The sequence below is a fragment of the Thrips palmi genome, unplaced genomic scaffold (assembly GCF_012932325.1).
Source record: "Thrips palmi isolate BJ-2018 unplaced genomic scaffold, TpBJ-2018v1 HiC_scaffold_1, whole genome shotgun sequence".
In the NCBI taxonomy this organism is placed as follows: domain Eukaryota; kingdom Metazoa; phylum Arthropoda; class Insecta; order Thysanoptera; family Thripidae; genus Thrips; species Thrips palmi.
The window spans coordinates 5903995-5923351 of NW_023144620.1; the positions used below are offsets into that span (position 1 = coordinate 5903995).

General features: G+C 54.5%; 2 protein-coding genes across 2 annotated transcripts; one reads left to right on the plus strand and one right to left on the minus strand.

Moving 5' to 3' along the window:
• Window positions 1-11: 11 nt before the first annotated feature.
• On the plus strand, window positions 12-1850 carry LOC117644624 (probable N-acetyltransferase san). The gene is made up of 4 exons (XM_034384238.1): window positions 12-153; window positions 495-631; window positions 730-916; window positions 1008-1850. The coding sequence occupies exons 1-4, from the start codon at window positions 146-148 to the stop codon at window positions 1207-1209; spliced, it is 534 nt and encodes a 177-aa protein (XP_034240129.1). The 5' UTR covers window positions 12-145; the 3' UTR covers window positions 1210-1850.
• A 210-nt stretch (window positions 1851-2060) lies between these two features.
• Window positions 2061-6437, minus strand: LOC117644556 (hormone-sensitive lipase). Its single transcript, XM_034384117.1, has 13 exons — window positions 5748-6437; window positions 5468-5654; window positions 5263-5380; window positions 5084-5191; window positions 4812-5002; window positions 4434-4713; window positions 4162-4350; window positions 3734-4053; window positions 3488-3624; window positions 3293-3412; window positions 3064-3205; window positions 2850-2975; window positions 2061-2753 (listed from the first exon to the last, which is right to left on the minus strand). The coding sequence occupies exons 1-13, from the start codon at window positions 6131-6133 to the stop codon at window positions 2649-2651; spliced, it is 2409 nt and encodes an 802-aa protein (XP_034240008.1). The 5' UTR covers window positions 6134-6437; the 3' UTR covers window positions 2061-2648.
• Between the last annotated feature and the right edge of the window lie 12920 nt (window positions 6438-19357).

Genomic DNA, 19357 nt, shown 5'->3' on the forward strand with positions numbered 1-19357 from the left:
CGACGGCGGGTGCGCTCGGGTCGAAATCGGTGCTTGAAGATTCGGTTCAAACGTGCGAAGGAAAGAACTGCGGGAACTGTTCGCGGTTCTACACCAATCTTACCTGATCAGTTTCTATCCCTCTGTCAAAATTTCGTCCCTAAACATGACGAGGTAGTGTATGTAGGTTCCGATTGAGAATGATGGGGTGGTTCTTGTTGTTGTTATGCCAATTTAGAGGTTATCTCGTTTGAGGAAAATTCTTTTTGCTGGTTGCATTGTACCTCAATGTGGTTAGGTCAGATTTAGGCTTGAATGCCTCTGCTGCTGAAATGTACGATTTGAAACTTCGCGGTGCACCTCACACTGTTGTGTAATAGCGATCAGTAATCTATAACTTTTGGCCTTTGCCACCCAAAGAATGTTGTTGACATGAAGTCATTTCGTCCTACCATGTTATTCATCTTCCTAGTGCAATTCTGGCAATGAATGAAATTGTTCTCTTTCACTTTCAGGTCTAATATTGAACTAGGAGATGTAACGCCACACAATTTAAAACAACTGCGAAAACTGAATCAAGTGGTTTTCCCTGTTATATACAATGACAAGTTTTATCGGGACGTGCTGGAAGCTGGAGAGCTTGCTAAACTAGGTAGGAGTATTTTCAAATCCTAAACCACATGCTGAAAAATATTATTGTGTTTACCTGTATGAACCCCTATTTATTAATTTTGTGTGCTTCCTTTACAGCTTACTACAATGATATTGTTGTTGGTGCTGTTTGCTGTAGAGTGGATACTTCTGAGAAAACCCGACGCCTGTACATCATGACTCTCGGATGTCTTTATCCTTACCGGAGATTGGGCATTGGCACAGTAATGTTTAACCATATTCACAACCTTGTTGAACAGGATGGAAATTTCAGTAGCATTTATCTGTAAGTATAAGTGTAACATAAATGTATTAAAAATGTATTAATCTGTTCCTTATATCCTTTTCTTAATCATGTTATTTTTTGGTTTTTACAGCCATGTGCAAGTATGTAACGAAGGTGCTCTCAAGTTCTATCAAAAGCTAGGATTTGAAATAGTTGAGACTAAAGAGAGTTATTACAAGAGAATTGAGCCAGCAGATGCATACGTGCTCGAGAAAAGGTTGAGGCCAAAGATTGTGAATGGTGATACTGCTCTCCACAATGGAGACAAAAAAGAGGGTGAGAAAGAGAAATGAGCTTCTAGTTTGTTTTTTTTTTTCCTCCCGGTTTTGAAAGTGATTTGCATGTTTGGAACTGGTTAGTTTGGTGTCCAGGACATGTTGAATACCATCAACTGCATCCAAACTACTCATGGAATTCTCTTATCATTTAACTGGTGCTTCAAAAGTAGACCAAGAAAATTTTCATATAGTTCTGCATCCAAAATTGTGATATGTGGATAATTACTATTGTCCCGCTCAACTGTACCAACTTTCTAGCTTTTTCGTACATGTAATTTTGTAGCATCAGTCTTATCACCTTGGCCATTCTCTGTTGAAGCATTGTAATTTTAGAGTGGTCCATTATTAAACTTAGAACTGAAAATGACAGCATTCTCAGTATGAGCAAACGAATTTGCATTGACTGTGCCCTCTCCCTGCCCAGGTAAATTGTGATTTAAGCTTCTATTGACAGTTTTTTAAAAATTGATTGTACTTTGGAAGGAAAGCAAATTTTAACTCTTGGTCTTTGTGGAAAATTCCGTTCTCTTCTAAGTTCATGAAATTTTTCATTTTCGATACATGTTTTCAAATTGGAGCTCTTATTTGTGTTATCTGTTGTATCTATTAATCTGATTTTCTGCCTATCCAAAAAAAAATTAAACTTATACAACTTGCATACTTTTAATTTTTGTATCACCTCATGCCACCTGCTATCAGTGTATACAACATTCTTACAGATACAGTAAGTTCATAACCCAAAGTGCATGCTTAAAGACCTCAATTAAAAGTAGTCTACCATTTCAAAACTTTCTTCTTCACAGTTTGAATAGTTTCTGTTGCAGAGTTGCTTCTCCATATTAAATCATGTTCAGCACTCAGTAACCCTTGTTGTCATAAACATTTAATTCTAGGCACTTTTATCCCCAAGCTATGGAAGGACTCATTTGTAATATTTATGAGAAAGGAAAAATATTAAGTAGAAAATCAGTACATATCACTTTCTGGAACATAGCCTATTTTAAAGGATATCAATGCATCTGTTTTAACAAACAGATACAAGGGAACAGAACATATAAAACAAATATTGCTCTACGAATAAAAAGTGTAATAACAATAATTTTTAAAAACAAAATGACTCAGAAAACCTACAATGCCACGATCTTATCACTTAGACATATTGAGCATTTAAAACATATCTTTACAAAAATGGCAATTTGTTCTCTACAGTAGGCGGAATAGCCATAGAAACCTACAAACATAGAGATATACAAATGTACTACATATGATATAAGTGATTTGCAGGCACATATTATAACAGTAATCTCATACAGAACCAATCTCAATAGCAAAGATTTGGTGCTCTTCATCACAGCAAGTAGAGTACACTCGTGACTGACAACTTAAAGAAGTTGCAGTGTGTAGAGTGGCAAAAGGTAACTAAGATAACATAAGGACATCTATTCTTTCTCTACCTAAGGTGACTTTTCAGGAGAGGAATCAGGAGAAGACTCCATCTTCAAAAGGGCCATGATTCGTTTGACACACAGTTTAGAACCCTCATGTGCTTCTTTACTTAGCTGAAAATCAAAAGAAATACAGTTGTAATGAATATCAAGAGGAAAGGTGGTCTGTCTCAAAGGAAACAGAAAGGAGGGGGGGGGGGGGACGCTTACCAAACTGATATTGAGAAATCCATGTGGTAGTCCTCCCAAAACGTCAAGAGTTACATTATTTTCCAGGTTTCGTAACTTCTTGGCCAACATAACACAGTCATCGAGGCAAGGATCAAACTGAGCACTCTACATAGGGAGGATAAAGATAGGTTTTGGTGAACATTCAACTCAATTCATTAGAGAAAAAAAAATTAATTTGTAACAAATTTCTTACCACAACGCTGACAGGTGGAAGTTGTTGCAATACTTCATCAGTGGCCCAATATGGAGACAGATAGGGGTCACGAGGCACTGAAAATTTAAATTCTTCAGTTGGACTTCGTTGCATGAGGGCATCCAGTTGGGACCAGGCTGACCTATTTAGAAATTTAACATTCATTGTTTAAAGCACATATTACATAGTTATAATTAAACTACAGTATTAGTGTGATCTATGAAATTACCTTGGTGTGTCACATGTGTCACAAACATTGCTGTTAGAGGGACTGCTTGCTTTGGAAGCCAAGAGAGAAGAAAATGAACTTGACACTGTACTTGCCAAGCTGTCAGCCATTTGACTAACTCTGAGATGAGAAAACCAGAGCATTATTTCTGAAATGTGACTTAAAATTGATTTGTGATGTTCAACTATACACTACCTTTCTTGTATACCATATCCATCAACACGCTGACCAACTTGAAAGATGACATTTTCCTCTGCAACTTCTCCAGGACAAGCTCGCAGAACAGGAATTTGGTGGCCCTCAGAATCTGTGTCCATATCTAACACATACCTCTGTAACACGCAAAATAGATACAAAATTCTTAATTTTTTAACATTTTTTTTTAGGACACCTAATTAAAGCAAAGTATTTGAATTAGAAAACATAAAAAAATTGTCAAACCATGGGAGTGATTTGGTCAGCCTCAGGTTGCATATGTTGTCGGGCAGACATGCCGCCAACTGACAAAGCAGCCAGTGCAGCGAGATCACTTTCTGAGACTTCCTCGAATGATTCCGTATCACTAACACTTCCAGGGGCAGTTCTTGGTGACTCATTGATCTGCACACCAAAGTTTCCCTCCACTGCCTCCACTGCTGGTTCGGCCTCAACCGACTCAGTCTGAGATAGTGGACAGTCAGCTTCAGCCAAATCAGCAGTTTCGTCTACTGATGTACCACATTCAGATAATTTCTCTTTGTCTTCTTTAGGGCAAGCATATGCTGCAAGGATACACACAGAAATTTATATAAGAATGAAAGGTTCAAGGCTATACCTAGCTAGGCTTTCAATGACAACACATGTGACAAATGAAATGATGATTTTCAAACCTTTTAAACACCTCATCATAAATCCAAAAGGCAGAAGGGGATCCATCAGACAAAGTAAACGGGACGGAGATGGAACGAAGGAGACCAGCACAGGCGCATAAGCCATGAACAAGCCTGTTGGGGGGCGTAGGCCAAGCTCAATGCATTTTAAGGCCAGAGCCATGTTGAGATTTGCACCAGCAGAATCACCTAACAAATAAGATGAATTTCATATCATTTTATTACTACACCTCATATCTGAAACAAAAGTTAACTCTCAACAAAACACGCACCAACAAACACAACCCGTTGTGCTGTAGAACCTAAAAGGTGGCAGTTATTCAGAGCCCAGCAATATGCGTAAACCATCTCATCAAGTGCTCGAGGGTAAGGTGCTTCTGGAGCTAGAGAATAATCAACAGAGAGTATAGGCACTCCCAGCCTGCGAGCCCAATCTCTAAGATACGGCTCATGAGAGCTGGAACTTTGAGCCACAAAGCCTCCCCCATGGCAGTGGAAAATTAAAGCAGGTGATGGTGGTCTTGTATCAGATTTGTTTCCTGCTTCTCCTACCTGAAAAGGAATTCAAAAGCTTTGTTTGTTTTCAACCAAGAAGCAAAGTACAACACAAACTAAAACTGTCAGTGAATTGCACCAATAACAATACATACCATCCCTTCCCTCCGCACAGCAGACATCAATCTAACCATCAAAGGTTGAGGGCCAATGTGCACCGTGGGAATGGGTATCTGTATGGTGCTGCCATCGGCGCGAGTATGCTCTAAAGGTTCTGGGGGTATGGAGATGACTTTGTTCACAATCAAAGCTGGGCAAACCATCATAGGAAGGCGCTGCATCACCTCTGACAAATGAAATATTTGCTTGATAAAAATATAATTAGAACAGTGCAATAGATAGTAACAGAATCGGACACAATATTTACCAGATTCAGCCAGAAACCAGAAAGACTTGCAAAACTGAACATCGGCATATTGTGAAATATTTACTATGCGCCGAGCTCGAAGTTCAGGATCCATGAAGTACTTGCCACCTAGAGAACATCATGAACAAATATTAAACTGGCACACAGATAAATTCTTAGCAGATGTTTTTGATACATACCATTCCAAACAGAATTAGTGGCACGAGACACAAAGCCACCTTCACCATAGTATACATCACTATAAGAAGCCATAGCTATTGATACAGCTTTCAACACAATTTGAACAGATTCACAAAACTGGAACATGAAACAATGGTTTTGATCATTGGAAATAAAAAATCTACTACTAACGAACCTTTGAGTTTTTATCAGATCTATTGTTACCTGAAAACCAAGACAGCGGCCGTAAAAGCAATACTGGTTAATACTTTCAGCCTTGGCAAGAAGTTCTTGAGGGGAGTGGTCACCAGCAGGAAAGAGTTCACCTGGTTCACTCCACTCCATTAGTTGACGAAGATGTACAAGACATGTCACCAATGATGCCAGAAGGTGCGAACATGCTTCAACCTCTCTACAATTAAATTTAAAAATTAGAAGAAATCAAAATAAATTAATCATACCGACAGTCAAACCAAACACAACAAAAACTCGTCTTTAGCCTTACCTCATGTAATAGCTTGCCCTGAAGAAGAAGGATTCCCGATTGATGCAGACTTGCTTACATAACTTGACACCATGGCGAATACAGGCATCGACAACACTTACAAAACTAGCATAACCATTACCAGGGCAGTTTTCATCAAAATCAAATGAAGAAGCAGATACTCTTATAAAATCTACAGCAGGCTTGACCGACTCGACATGATCAATGAGAGCCAAGAATGCACCATGTAACCGTAAGCCATTTTCATTGTCATGTGATTCAAAATATTGAGCATTATTTGCGCAGAGGTCCTTAAGAACCTCATAGAGAGCATATTCAGGAGAAGATCCACTCACATAACCTGGAACTTTACTCTCCTGTTCAGGAGTAGACATGTCAGCTGCCATTTCAAGAGTCTAACATATAGGTACGTTCAAACTTAACAGACGACGCAAATTGCATTTGTCAAAATAAAATAGAATGTCGACTGCCAAAGTAATGAGAATTTAATCAATGGCAAAAGCTGCTACTGCCACAGAGATGAAATAACATGTTTTCAACCAACCAAAACACAATTTAGCTATTGTTGTTGTTTTGACAGCTTAGGGCAGTCTTACCAACACACGGTATAAAAAAACACAAAAAGAAGAGTTACAGACGCACGTTTCGTGTTATGTCCTGAAACTGACACAGTTTAGTTTCTTTCAAAAGCACGATGTGTCGATATGACAGATCTCTTTCTCATTGTGGCGTTCCTCTGTATATCAAAGTTTCGCAGTATTGGTTGGAACACTGTAGATAAATTTCGAATCTGAATCGAGTACCCGTCGAGTCCTCGTGATTGCTATTGCGTCGTAAAACTCAAATCTTGAAGTACAGTGAAACGCTACCGTGCAAAGTTCTGAGTCATAACTTTTTTTAAGAAGATGAGGAATATCGAGAACGGATAAGGGCGCGCTTGGTTTGTGCGCCAGAGCCCAGCAAGGGCTCGCGGGGAAGGCGGGGAAGACAGGGAAGACAGCCGCCCGATGGGTATGCAACCCATCGGTCTCCTCAGGTCAGCGACAGAGCAACCGACAAGTATGACTCTGCCTGAGCATTACCGTAGAAAGAAGCACAGTTTCAGAACGAAATCGTCGGTTTATCTGTACGGTTTCGACCGTAAGGAGGTACTGCATAGTTGTACTTAGCACGCATTTAAGAATACCGACAAATCCCCCCCCCTTTCCGAAAAAAGCTGACAAATAACGGTGAGGAAGGCGGGGCAGGATGTAAAAACAACGCATGGACTCGGAGGCAAGGGTCTAGAGGATCCTGACAGGCCCTGCTTCTCCACTTCACAGTTCTAATCAGCACTTTGGGACGGCAGTGCCATGGCAGTGCTGTGACTCGGCGGGTCAAACCAACGGAAACTCGCCTCCAATTTATTCACCTTTCGGAGGGCCGCGCAGTACTCCGAGTGCTTTCACTATTTTTTCCGTCCACGTCGAGCCTTGCAAGGCTTCGGCCACCTTCGGCGCGGTGCGCGCGGCCAACACCTGCGGCGTGGCGCCTGGCCTGTTTCTCTCATGAAAATGTCCGACAGGAGAGGAAAATTCAAATGCCGGAGATTAGTTGGTTCGTCTCCACGGACTCCATATGGATGTCCAGGGGAGGCGCGGCGTCGGGCCGGCTTGGCCCCGTCCTGGCTGTCTCCCAGTGCAGGGGCTCGCGCGACTCGCTACTCGCTTAGTCTCGCTTGCCTCGGAATGGGCCGCTTGCTGCTCTCGGCGTCTCGGCGTCTCGGCCTCTCGACGCGGCGTCGGCATCATGCTCATGCAGCATCGGCCGCACCGCCACGCCGCGGTCCGATGAGAACTCGAAAATGAGATGCCGCCAATGCCGATAATGAAGACATGCATGCATTTCGCTCTTCGCTCGTCGCCAACGGCTCCGCTCTGGACATTGGACAGCCGGCCGGCCCTGCGGCGCGATACCGAGGAGCCGTTTCGTCGCCCTGTCTCTGTCGCGCCCCTCCGGAACGCCACATGAAATCAACGACAGAGACAGAGCGACGAGTCGACTCTCCGGAAGCACTCGGCTGGAGGCGCGAGCCGCGAAGGACGGGGAAACGAACGCGCAGCGTTTGGACGAGGTGGGCAAGCGGCGCATTTGTGCTGGAGTGGTGTCTTTTATTGTGAAAGAGGTCAGTGATTTTCCACGATTCTGCACCATCACCCTCTCCCTCTGCCCTGTCCGTGTGCCTGTCCAGCGTCGTCTCGCTTGCAGGCCGAAACTCTCATGCGCGGCGCGGTGGAGGACAGCCAGCCCGCGGACGACTTTGCAATGAGCTCAATTTCTGAACTTCTGGCAGTGCGGGTCGCACGTGCGCCGCGAGTCTTGGCCGGGCAGTGCGTGCCGTTGCGCTGTGTCGTCGTGATCCTGGAGGTCTCGCCGCCGCGCCGCCGCGCCGCCGCGTCCCGGCCGGCCGGTCCCACCGGGACACGGGGACAGTGTACTGGTGTCACTGATGTTGGCGGCGGATGACAAAAACTGTGGCGGGGCGTGGGGGCTGGGCCGCGGGTACCCCGAGCGCCCCCAGCCCCACGCGCCCATGACCTGGAGGCACGCCGGGCTCGCCGGGCACGCCCCGTGTGGTGACACGCTGACACACGGCATGCATGGCCGGCGTCGCGGCGTCGCGGCGTCCCTAGGGTCCACGAGGCAGGCCTGGGCCCGGGCCGCGAGGCCCCCTCCAGGAAGGGGAGGGGCACCTGTGTACTGAGGTGGAGGTACCGACAGGGGAGGGGGAGGGGGGCGACGCGCACCTTCTTCATTTACCTGCAGGGTCCCCCGGTCCCCCGCCCGAGAGGCCGAGCCAGGCCGAGCGGCATCGGGGAGGGGGGCGTAAGTGCTGATAGACAACGACCGTGTCGCCGTGCGGCATGCATAGTTGGTCGGCAGGCAGCCGCGGCGCAGGTCGCTGCAACGCGCGGCGCGCTGTCGTCGGGGGCGTCCAGGACGTCGAGGAGCACCGCCACACCTGCGGCTTGCACACCTCGCATGGCGACGCGGCGCAACGCGGGGAAGGCCGCGAAGGACGGCGACGTGCTGTTCCTCGGCGTCCTGACGGCGTCGTCGTCGTCGTCGTCCTGGGGCCGCGACGCGCGGCTTCTCGGCGGCGTCCCGGCGGCGAATGGAAGTTGAGCGGCTGGAAAAGTCAGGTACTGTACCGCCGTTACCGGCAACCAGCTTCGCTTTCCTCCAACCTTCCACCCGGCACCTTTGCCTGCGTTTGTCACGGGTTCCTACACCAGCCAGTTTTCCTGACCCCTGATCGGGCCGCGTGCGGCCGCGTGGGTCCAACGGGCGCTGCGGGGACCCCGGACCCCGCCCTCTGGCCGAGCCTGCGGCCGTGCCTCTGGCCGTGCCCCTGCCCCCGTGGACCCCGCCTCCCTCCTTCCACCGCGGCTGCAGCGTCACCGGCGACCTTGGCGATGGCTGCTCTGCTCGTGCCGACGTGAGCCTGCCCCTCCGCCGCGGGGCCGACAGGCCGTCGGGCCGTCAAACGAGGCGCCGCCGAAATTCCGGAAGCCGATCGTGGAAATTCAGGAATCGCGCGCGAAACGCTCGCAGACTGTATCGCGGCGGACGATCGGCCGCCACTCCGCCCCCCTTCCGCTCCCGCGCTGCAAGTGGAAGTCACCGGAGCCGAGCCGCGGGGTTCTGCCATCCTGCCGGTTCTTTCGCCGCGCGTGCATTCCTCGAGGCTTCGTTCTTCGCTCCTCGCTCTCGGCCCTCATTCAGGCGGCCAATGAGATCGCCAATGGGCCGCGCCGGCCTGAATGCCGAGCAAGAATAGCCGCCCTTGAGTCCTCCGGGAGAGTCCGCCGGCAGAGTCCTCGGGGGTCCTGCGAGAGGTCCTCGGCCCGGCCCGGGGCGCCACACGTCCTGCCCGCGGGCCGTCCGCACAGCCGCCGTCTCTCTCGCACCCCGCGGGACGTGGCGGGACGTGGCGGGACGCCCCACGAGGGCGAGAGGGACGAACGCAGCGTTCGGGATGGCACTGCCGCCGAGGCGAATGCGAGTCCTTTCGGCCGCGAGGCTGCAGCACGCCGCTTCCGTACAGTCGCTCTGTCTCTCTCGCCCTCACGGGGCGTCCCGTCGGGGTGTGAGAGAGACAGAGCGACGGATCTACTGAAGCAGCCGGCTGCAGTCATCCACGCCGTGGCGGGCAGGCGGGGCGGGCAGGCGGGCCCACTGGCGTCTAGCCGCTGGAGTGTCGGAGAGTCAGTCTGCCGCAAATTGCTGGAGTCTCAAGGAGAGGCGCCTGGGAGCAGCCGGCAGCAGCAGACGTCACTCGAGGGAGGCCGCGGAGGCACAGTCGTCGCGGGGGAGCTTTGCTCTGAGTGCGCGTGCGTGCGCGTGTGTGCGTGCGCGAGGTAATCGGGCCGATTTGCTGCACCGAACGGAACGCCCCGTTCTAGCCGGCGGGCCGGCGGGGCCCCGTCGGCTTGATAGGAACGGCGGTGTCGCAGAGAGGAAGACGGAGATTAGTCCCTCGTCTCTTTAATTGCCATAATGGTGGCCGTGCGAAGTCATTCCAGGTCACGAAAAGAAAAGAAAGGAACAGAAGAAAATCGAGGAGCGACTGCGCGGAAGGTTGCGGGTTCGCGCCCACCCGCCCGCTCACTTGACTTCCCCATTACACCCGTCCAAACGCGGTTCCTCGCAGCCTCAGCCTCGGCGGTCGGGACTCTAGTCAGGACGCGGAGCCGCGGAGCCATAAAGGCGCCGAATCGCTCGCAAGTGTTTTTACTGCCGAGTGTCGCAACGGGGAAAAGGAGGGGGCATTACCATGTAGCCGCGCAGCGCCGCGCAGCACCGCCTAGTCCCATACTAATTCCTAGCAAAAAACTTACGGCTGTCTCATTGTTATTCGCCTTGCCGGCCTGCCCCGCCCGGCCCCGCCCGGCCCCGCCTCTCCTGGCTGCTTCGGGGTTCTGGGCTCTGGGTGGCGAGTGAACCGATAGGAAAGGGGGTTCGGTGGGGGAAGGCCCGCGCCGTGTTTTCTCAGTCGTTGTAGGTAGGCACACAGAGAGGGAAACTTTTCTTTGAGCAAGCAGCAGGCAGGCGAGTCCAATTTCCTCGTGCTCGACAAACACGCCGGCCGGCCGGACGGACGGACGCGTCGCGCGCCTGTGCTGCAGCGGCGTCCTCCTCGGCTATCATCGGAGACCTCAACGCGCATGCAGGCGAGAGAACGTGCGTCATTCATCCATCCATTCATTCATTCATTCATTCATTCATTCATTCATTCATTCATTCATTCATTCATTCATTCATTCATTCATTCATTCATTCATTCATTCATTCATTCATTCATTCATTCATTCATTCATTCATTCATTCATTCATCCATTCATCCATTCATGCATTTATTCATTCATTCATTCATTCATACATTCATTCAGTCATTCATCCATCCATCCATTCATTCATTCATTCATTCATTCATTCATTCATTCATTCATTCATTCATTCATTCATTCATTCATTCATTCATTCATCCAAATTGGCTGCGCGGCAAATGAGAGAGGTGGCTGCAGCGGCGCGGGCTGCATTTGTGTGCACATTGCGCCTCGGGGACGCGCCGACGCGCCGACGCGCCGCGCTCGGGGAGGGGACGGGTAATTGGCTTACGTCTTCGATGGATGCGTTCGGTGGTGGCGTCGCCGCGGTGGGAGGAGGAGGGGGAGGGGGAAGGGGGGGCGGAGGGGAGGCCGCCCGCATGGCAAATCCTGGACGCTCGGTGGCAATAATACAGACAGCTTCCGCGGCTTCCGCCAGAAATCTCGAGTGGCCTCTCCCGGCCTCTCCTTGCAGCCTTGCCGGCCTTGCCGCAAGGACGCTCATGCTTGCCTGCTTGACGTGCACATCTCGCTGCGGCTCGGCCTGGTGTCCTGGAGTGTCCTGTGTGTCATAGCGCCCTGGCGTCGCCTGCTATAAACCGGCGCCGGTGTTTTCAAGTGAGCTTTTGAAAAAAGAAAAAAAAAAGACGAGAAAAAGATCCAAGGCCCTGCTAGCGGTGCGCCGCGCATCGCCGCCCCTCGCGATTGACAGCCATCAGGGGATCGGTGAGGATCGGGTTGCACCTCGGCGTGAGCGCGGCTGAAGGGTCAGCCGCTGGAAAAAAAGAGGAATGTGTGCTGCGCCGCCGGGACTCGAACCCGGGACCACAAGGCGCGTGCCGCCGTCCCGTCGACGTTAATGACAGTGTGCCATACGGCCCGGCGTCCCCGCGGCGTGTGTCCCCGGCGGGGTGCGCGATGAACCGAGACGCGGCCGGTGGAGAGGACGGGCAGACGGGCAGCGGCGTTTCTTCGACCACGACAGAGGAAAATTTCTCAATTTCGGAGTGGTTTTGTCGGTGGGCGCGGTGCCGCTGTCACATCCGCATGCACCGCGCACTGGGCGGCACTGGGCGGCAGTGGGCCGCCGCGACCCGGGCCGCGCATGCATAAGCAGTGCGAAGCAGCGCCGCGCTGCCCGGCCCGCCAAGACCCGCGGCCCGCGGCCAGGGCGGCGAGGCGGCGAGGCAACGCGCAGCCCGTTGGCAGTGTACTTGATGACCTGCAGCATGTGCCGCGTGCAAATGACGGACACGCGGTTTCAGAAACGAGAAAAGCGCGGACGTTTTGTCGTTTTGTCCCCGCGTGTCCCTTGCGGCGTGCAGCGTGCGTCCAGCCTGTCTAGCGTGCCGTGACCAGCGGGCAGCAACCAGGCAAGGCAGGCCAGGCAGGCCCCCATTCCCACGGACGACCGGCCTCCTTCTGCCTCGCCCGCTTCACCCGCTTCGCCTTCTGTCGCACAGCTTGGCGAAATCTCGCCCAAATACGGCGCCCTTCTGTTTTGCCCTTCTAGGAGCAGGCGTCCTGGCGGCCCCCGGAACCGGCCGACGAGCACCGCGTCGACGAGCACCGCGTCGATGAGCACCGCGTCGACGAGCACCGCGTCGACGAGCACCGCGTCGACGAGCACCGCGTCGACGAGCACCGCGTCGACGAGCACCGCGTCGACGAGCACCGACCGCGTTGACGAGCACCGCGCCGCACTCCTGCCAATCTGTCTTTTTCCGCTTTGCTGCCGTTGTGGTCGAAAGCCGACAGCAAAGTGGATGAGGCTGACGAGCAGAGAGTTGCCTACTTCGAGTCCTCACGCTGCCGTCGTAGCCGTTCGCCCGCGTCCTCAAGAAAAGAGTGTGCCATGAAGCACAGCACGCCGGAAACAAGACGATGACGACAACCGCTTCGGCATTGAGGTCGTGCGCAGGGCATAATTATTGTTGGGTATCTCATTTCTTCGCCAAGGTGACGAACCGTTCGCCATTGAACGATTTGTTTGCCGTCGCCCCGTGACGATCATCCGGTCGGAGTTTCTTGCTCAGTGGTGTAAAAGCTGCACTTTCTTGCTTGCAGTGTCCCGGCGTCCCCTGCACTGCAAAGCACTGCACGCACGCGGCTCTGGAGGAAATTAAACGAGAAATGCCGCCGGCGTCGCGGACGGTCCCGAACGGTCCCGGACGGTCCTGGACACGAGCGCCGACCGCGCTGCGCCGACCCCTCGGCGGCGTCACAACGGACCGTGGAGACTCGGCGACGCGTGGCATCGCGCGGACCCGGGTTCCCACTCCCACCACCGGGAGGCACTGGTGGACAATGAAGATTCTGGACGGAACGGCACGCCGGCACGCCGGACAGCGCCAGTCCGCCGTCATGTCAACCGGGAGCTGCAGCACCACCCTGATGCTGGGCACCCCCTAAAAAACGAAAACAATAAAAACGCGACAACAACAAGGAGTGGAACGGAAAATTTGCTGTGCCAGTTCCTCTTCGCCGAGCTGAGCGCCTGTGAACGAGAGGGTAGGCAACCGGCTCCGCTCCACACAGCCCAGCTCGGCAGGGGTGCCTACCTCCAAGGGGCTCTCCCCCAAAACCGCCGCCGCCCCGCGCTCCTGCCGGCAGCTGCGGGCTAAACGCATCGCTTGCCATTTTCCATGGCCTTCCCTCGCCCTTGCATCACATCGTAACGCGCGAGCCCACAGCGTGCGTGCGTGGAGTGGACGTGGACCTGGGTGCGTTCTACATTAATGGAGGTCGCGCAGGCTTTGCCGCGCGCTGCCCAGAATTGTGTGGGGCACGTTCCTTACGTTGGCATTACGCAACGTTAAGGGACACAAGAACCTACTACAGCACGCGGCCAAGCGCCGCCAGGGGCCGCCAGGGCCGGCGGCGGCGGCGGGTTTGCGAAATACGCGTAGCTGTGGGGGCCGACCCGGTCGCCACGGCCGAGTCGCTTCTTCTGCGCATCCCTGCCAGCCGTCCCATCCCCGGACACACACTCACACACACGCTCACACGGAGCCATCATGCAGTCGGCTGCCGCCGCGCCATGACACGCCTTCTCCTTGATCTTCGCCCTCAACCCCTTTTTTATCGCGACACCGCCAGGCACCGCCAGGCACCGCCAGGCACCGCCAGGCACCGCCTTCTTGGCCTTCTGCGCGAGGCGGCGCTTTCCAGGCCCGGACGATTTACCAGGCCCCCACCCCCCTCGTTTTTTAGTCCGTCTCTGTGTGTGCCGTATGGTAATCCGGCCCCTCGCTTTCCACCGCGGCCCGGCAGAACCAGGCAGCCAATGCACTGGCATCTACGTGGCGACGCGGCGCGCGGCTCGCCCCGCGCCAAGCCCTGGAGCGGGCCCTGCACGGTCCCGGACTAGCCCAGGAAGTCCCGGACTCGAACCTCGGCGAGGCCCGGACTTGGCCAGAGGAGACGGTTCGGATTGCCAACTTGGGGGAAAATCGATCCAGGGACACGCCGCGTTTCGACTTTCAAACTGCAGCCTCGAAACTACTGGAACAGAATCCTTTCTGACCAATCAACCCTTGAAAACTTAGTTTCACACAGTGAAACGGTGGGCGTCGGCTGTGCCGATACTCCACGCTGCGTGCGGCTACTCCGCGGCCCGCGGCGCAGCGGCGATACTCCTCGCTCAGAGTGGAAATACCCCGCGCGCAGGTACCTCAGCGCGTCGGTACTCCCTGCCGCCGCGCGCCGCGCGCGGTGTAGCAGCGGTAGCGGCATGGCTACTGTTCCTTGTGAATCACACCTCCCTCTCAGCGCCTCGCCTAGCACAGATACGGTCCACTCATGACCTCCAGATTACAACACAATAAAAAAAGGGAAATGTGCGCAAGTTGCAGGAAGATAACCAGCAGGGCAAACGCAACAGTGACACCTGCGTGTTCGGCAATCAGTCATTGAACATTCGCCCAGCGGTCGTATCGGGCAGCCAGGTCTGCCCAGGTCTGCCCAGGTCTACCGAGCTCGAGCGCGTTGCCAAGGAGGAGCTGATAGCGGTCGCGTCCATTGAATGCAGGCCGGTCCTCGCCGACGGCCGACGCTTGGAGTCCGACGGGACGGCCGGCCCGGCCCGGGGCGGGGCGCCGCGCCGCGCCACAGGCAGCCACAGGCCTGGGACGTGTTACACGTCGTTCCGGCGGGGCCTGGCGGGGCCCCTCCCGGATACCGGACACTCCACTCCGGGCAGAGGACGGGCACCGCCTCCAGAGTCTAGTGGCTATCGCCCAATCACGTAATCAATGCCAGCGACACAAGGCGGTGACGTCACCGGCCCGGCCGGGGACACACAGTCAGCTGGTGACACTGCCGCCGAAACCAGGTCACGCCGCGTGGCCAAGAAGAGCACCGCGAAGCACACGCAGCGCGCATACGTCCGGCTAATGTTTTACTGAGATGGAAAATAATATTTTCGCTGATTAATTCTCTTTTGCCAGCGTGACAATAAAGGATGCCGGTTGACAAGCACCCTCCCCCTCCCCTGCCCCTTCCTCTGCGGGACTCATTTGCATGATAACGGCGCCAGAACGCGCAGCCCGACGCGCGAAGAACGGACATAGAGGGCGCAAATAAATAGGAAAACGACCAAATTGTCCGCCGGTCCGCCGGCCAGCCCGCCCGCCCGCCCGGCCGGGCTTTCGGACTTTGGCATTCGGACGCTCCGAACCGAGAACGATGTTTCCGTTTCCGAAAGCCGTTGCGCGGCCCCAGCAGTGATTGTCGAGGGGGCGGCGCGGCGGGCGGGGCGGCCGCGGCACTGTTTTTAATAAAAATAAAAGGAAGTCAAGTGGAGTGGAGAGAAATTGAGCGGAGAGACGCATACGCGTATACTCTCTATTGTGCCAGGCGGGAGTCGAGCGGCCGGGAGTCGGCATAACACAGGGCGGCCGCCGGACGAATTTTATCAAAGTGAACCTGGCTTCGGCTCGGCCGCCCTTTTGTCCCGCGCTCCGCGGGCTGCCCGTCTCGTCTGCCTTTCGCTGGGCCTCGTCTGGCCTGCCCTCCCGCACTCGATACCCTTTCGCACGATTAGTCGTCCGGCACCCCGTCGGTCCGGCGGCCGGGCGGGCTCCACTCCACTCTCCCCCGCGACGCAAGCTGCGCGAGCCGGGCGGCATTCCGAACGATGCTCTCGTCGCTCGCTGTCTCTCTCGCACCCCCACGGGACGCCCAGGCTCGGGCTGGCCAGGGCAGACAGGCAGAAAAATCTGCCGGGGCCTTCGGATTTGTGACCAGTAACGTCACAAAGTTGGTCAAAAAGTGATTGAATGTCCGAAAGTAGCCGTTTTTGCTGAATTTGAGCGGCCACTGTGTCCAATCTAGTTGCCGTAAAAGGCCTCCCTCGACGTCCTAGTATTCTTAAGACCCTACTCTTTCATGCCCTGTATCGCGGAGACGTTGACCACAACGATTTTGCCTTTGACCGCAACGATTTTGGGACCAAAGTTGGTCAAAAAGTGGTCGAATCTCGGAAATTTGCTGATTTTGCTGACTTTGGGCGGCCACTGTGTCCAATCTAGTTGCCGTAAAAGGCCTCCCTCGACGTCCTAGTATTCTCAAGACCCTACTCTTTCATGCCCTGTGTCGGGAAGACGTTGACCACAACGATTTTGCCTTTGACCGCAACGATTTTGGGACCAAAGTTGGTCAAAAAGTGGTCGAATCTCGGAAATTTGCTGATTTTGCTGACTTTGGGCGGCCACTGTGTCCAATCTAGCTGCCGTAAAAGGCCTCCCTCGACGTCCTAGTATTCTCAAGACCCTACTCTTTCATGCCCTGTATCGGGAAGACGTTGACCACAACGATTTTGCCTTTGACCGCAACGATTTTGGGACCAAAGTTGGTCAAAAAGTGGTCGAATCTCGGAAATTTGCTGATTTTGCTGACTTTGGGCGGCCACTGAGTCCAATCTAGCTGCCGTAAAAGGCCTCCCTCGACGTCCTAGTATTCTCAAGACCCTACTCTTTCATGTCCTGTACGGGAAGGCTATTGACCGCAACTAGTTTGGGAGAGGTAGCCTTACAAAGTTGGTCATGAAGGGTAAAAACAATGATGATCGGGGGCCTTTTGCGATCTTATCTGCCGGGGCCATTTGGGGGCCAGTCCGAGCCTGGGGACGCCCCGTGAGTGCGAGAGAGACAGAGCGACGAAGGACCGGAATAGACCTGAGCTGGACAGAAGGTTCGGAACCGGGCGTCGCGGGCCACAAGGTGCAAAGCCAAGGCAGCGGGGCGGGGCGGGCGGGGCGGGGCGGGGCGGGGTGCCATCTGCGGGGACACCGACGACGTCGAAAAACCGGCATGCCGCGGGACGCGGGTCGTCCGTCCGGCCACAGGGACGGGGACAGACTGCTCCGCCTGCTCGGGGGTCAACAGCGACCGCACACCGAAAAGTTTCGTCAACTCCCTCCTCTAATATTTCCACCTCATTGAGCTCCACCCCCCGGCGGAGGGGCGGACGGACAGACGGACAGACAGACAGACCGACGGACGGACGGGAGAAAGGAGCTCCACAAGAGAAGTGCCCCAAGAATAAATCGCGGGAAAGATTTACATCCCCAGATGGGTGGGGTCTTTGCCAATCTGAACGGCCGAACGGCGGCAGCAAAACTGGCGTCGAATTCACATTCGGACAACGACTTCTACTTTCACTCACTCTGATCGGTCACTTCACCGTAAAGGTTTCGACACACGCTCCTCGCCGTGTCGGCCCCGCCCGGCCCCGCCCTAACGGGTGCACGACGCGGCAGTCGAATTACCCGCTCTAAAGTCCCCGCTAAAGTCGAAGCACAGCACGCTGCTCCTCTTTGCTCCTCTTTGGCTGGTACCACCCGGCACCCAGACCCGCCCAAAGTTTGTTTGATCCGATGTTTGATCGCAAACGGGACGCATCGCTGCTACTCGCGGCAAGTTACGTCGCGTCGCGGCGGGGAAGGGGAGGGGGGGGGGGGCACGTGGCTTCCTGCGGGAGCGGGGATGAGAGGATGAGACCCCCCGCGGCGAGCGGCCGGGCTAGCCGGCGTCCCATCCCGCCCGGCAGCCCGGCAGGCGTTTGCATACAAAGGTACCAACCTAATTTTTCGAGAGGGCTCGCTTCCTTCCGAGATGCGCGGGATAGGGTTCGGCGCGGCGGGGCGTGGCGGCTTGGAGGGGGAAGGGGAGGCGGGGGGGGGGGGGGTTTCCCATCTCGTCCGGCCGCCGCAGCCTCCGCGTGTGTACAGCCAAGCCTCTGCCGCGGAGCGCAAGTGCGGCAAAGACCTCGGCACTGCACTGCGGCGGGCGCCCCGTGTACTGCCGGCTCAAATTTCGACGGTGGTTACGACGCGGGCTTAGGCAGAATAACACACACGCACACACACTCTCAGAAGTCACACGAACGTTTCTCACGTCGGTAGCTGTGAGACGGGCAGCATAAGCGAGGCTAGGCAACGCGTTTGCCGGACTTTTGGCTTCTACTTTACCGACAGTGCCAACGTTAATCTGAACGCAGGCGCGCGGACCGTGTGGGCCGGTGTCGGCGAGCTGGACGCGTATCCAGAGTCCCTGTCCCAGTCCCCTGGGCACTTCACCCCGCCCGCGACCCCGCCTCACCCCGCCCCGCCCTGCCCCACCCCGCCCCACCCCGCCTCCGCGGAAGCCGCGTGGCTTTGACCTGGTCAGCCTTTCCATCCCTGGTCAGCGCCACGGCATGCAGGCCACCCGAGGCATCCCTGGACCAGCTCCCTTCATTACATGGCCGCCGCGATACTCGAGGCTCCCGGAAACCGGATCGGTGTGGTACATACTGTACGGTTCGGCCACTGCCACTGGGGCTGCCGAGCTCGGGTTCAACTCCTCTCCGCTTCCTTTCACGTCTTTTTTTCCCGCGTTGATTCCCCGCTACACCTGTTTCACGGCGCGTCGCTTCCGATGGGCGGCGCGGCGTACAAGGTGACATAACCGCCCCTATCGTCGCGCCGCGCGTCGCGCCGGCCGTCCTACGGTCAGCCGGCTGCTTCCCAACTCGCTCTGCCTCTCTCGCACTCATGGGGCGTCCCGAGGGAGTGCGAGAGAGACAGAGCGACGAGGCGCACTGCTCGGCCGGCCCACGTGCCGTCCCTCGGCGTGGCGCTGCTGGCCTGCTGGCACCGCGTCAATGGCTTAACGCACCGCCTGGAATCCTCTCTTTTTCCCACTTTCATCCGCTCTTTCCCTTTTTCTCTTTTCTTTGCCCGTTTTTCTGTGTTTTCCC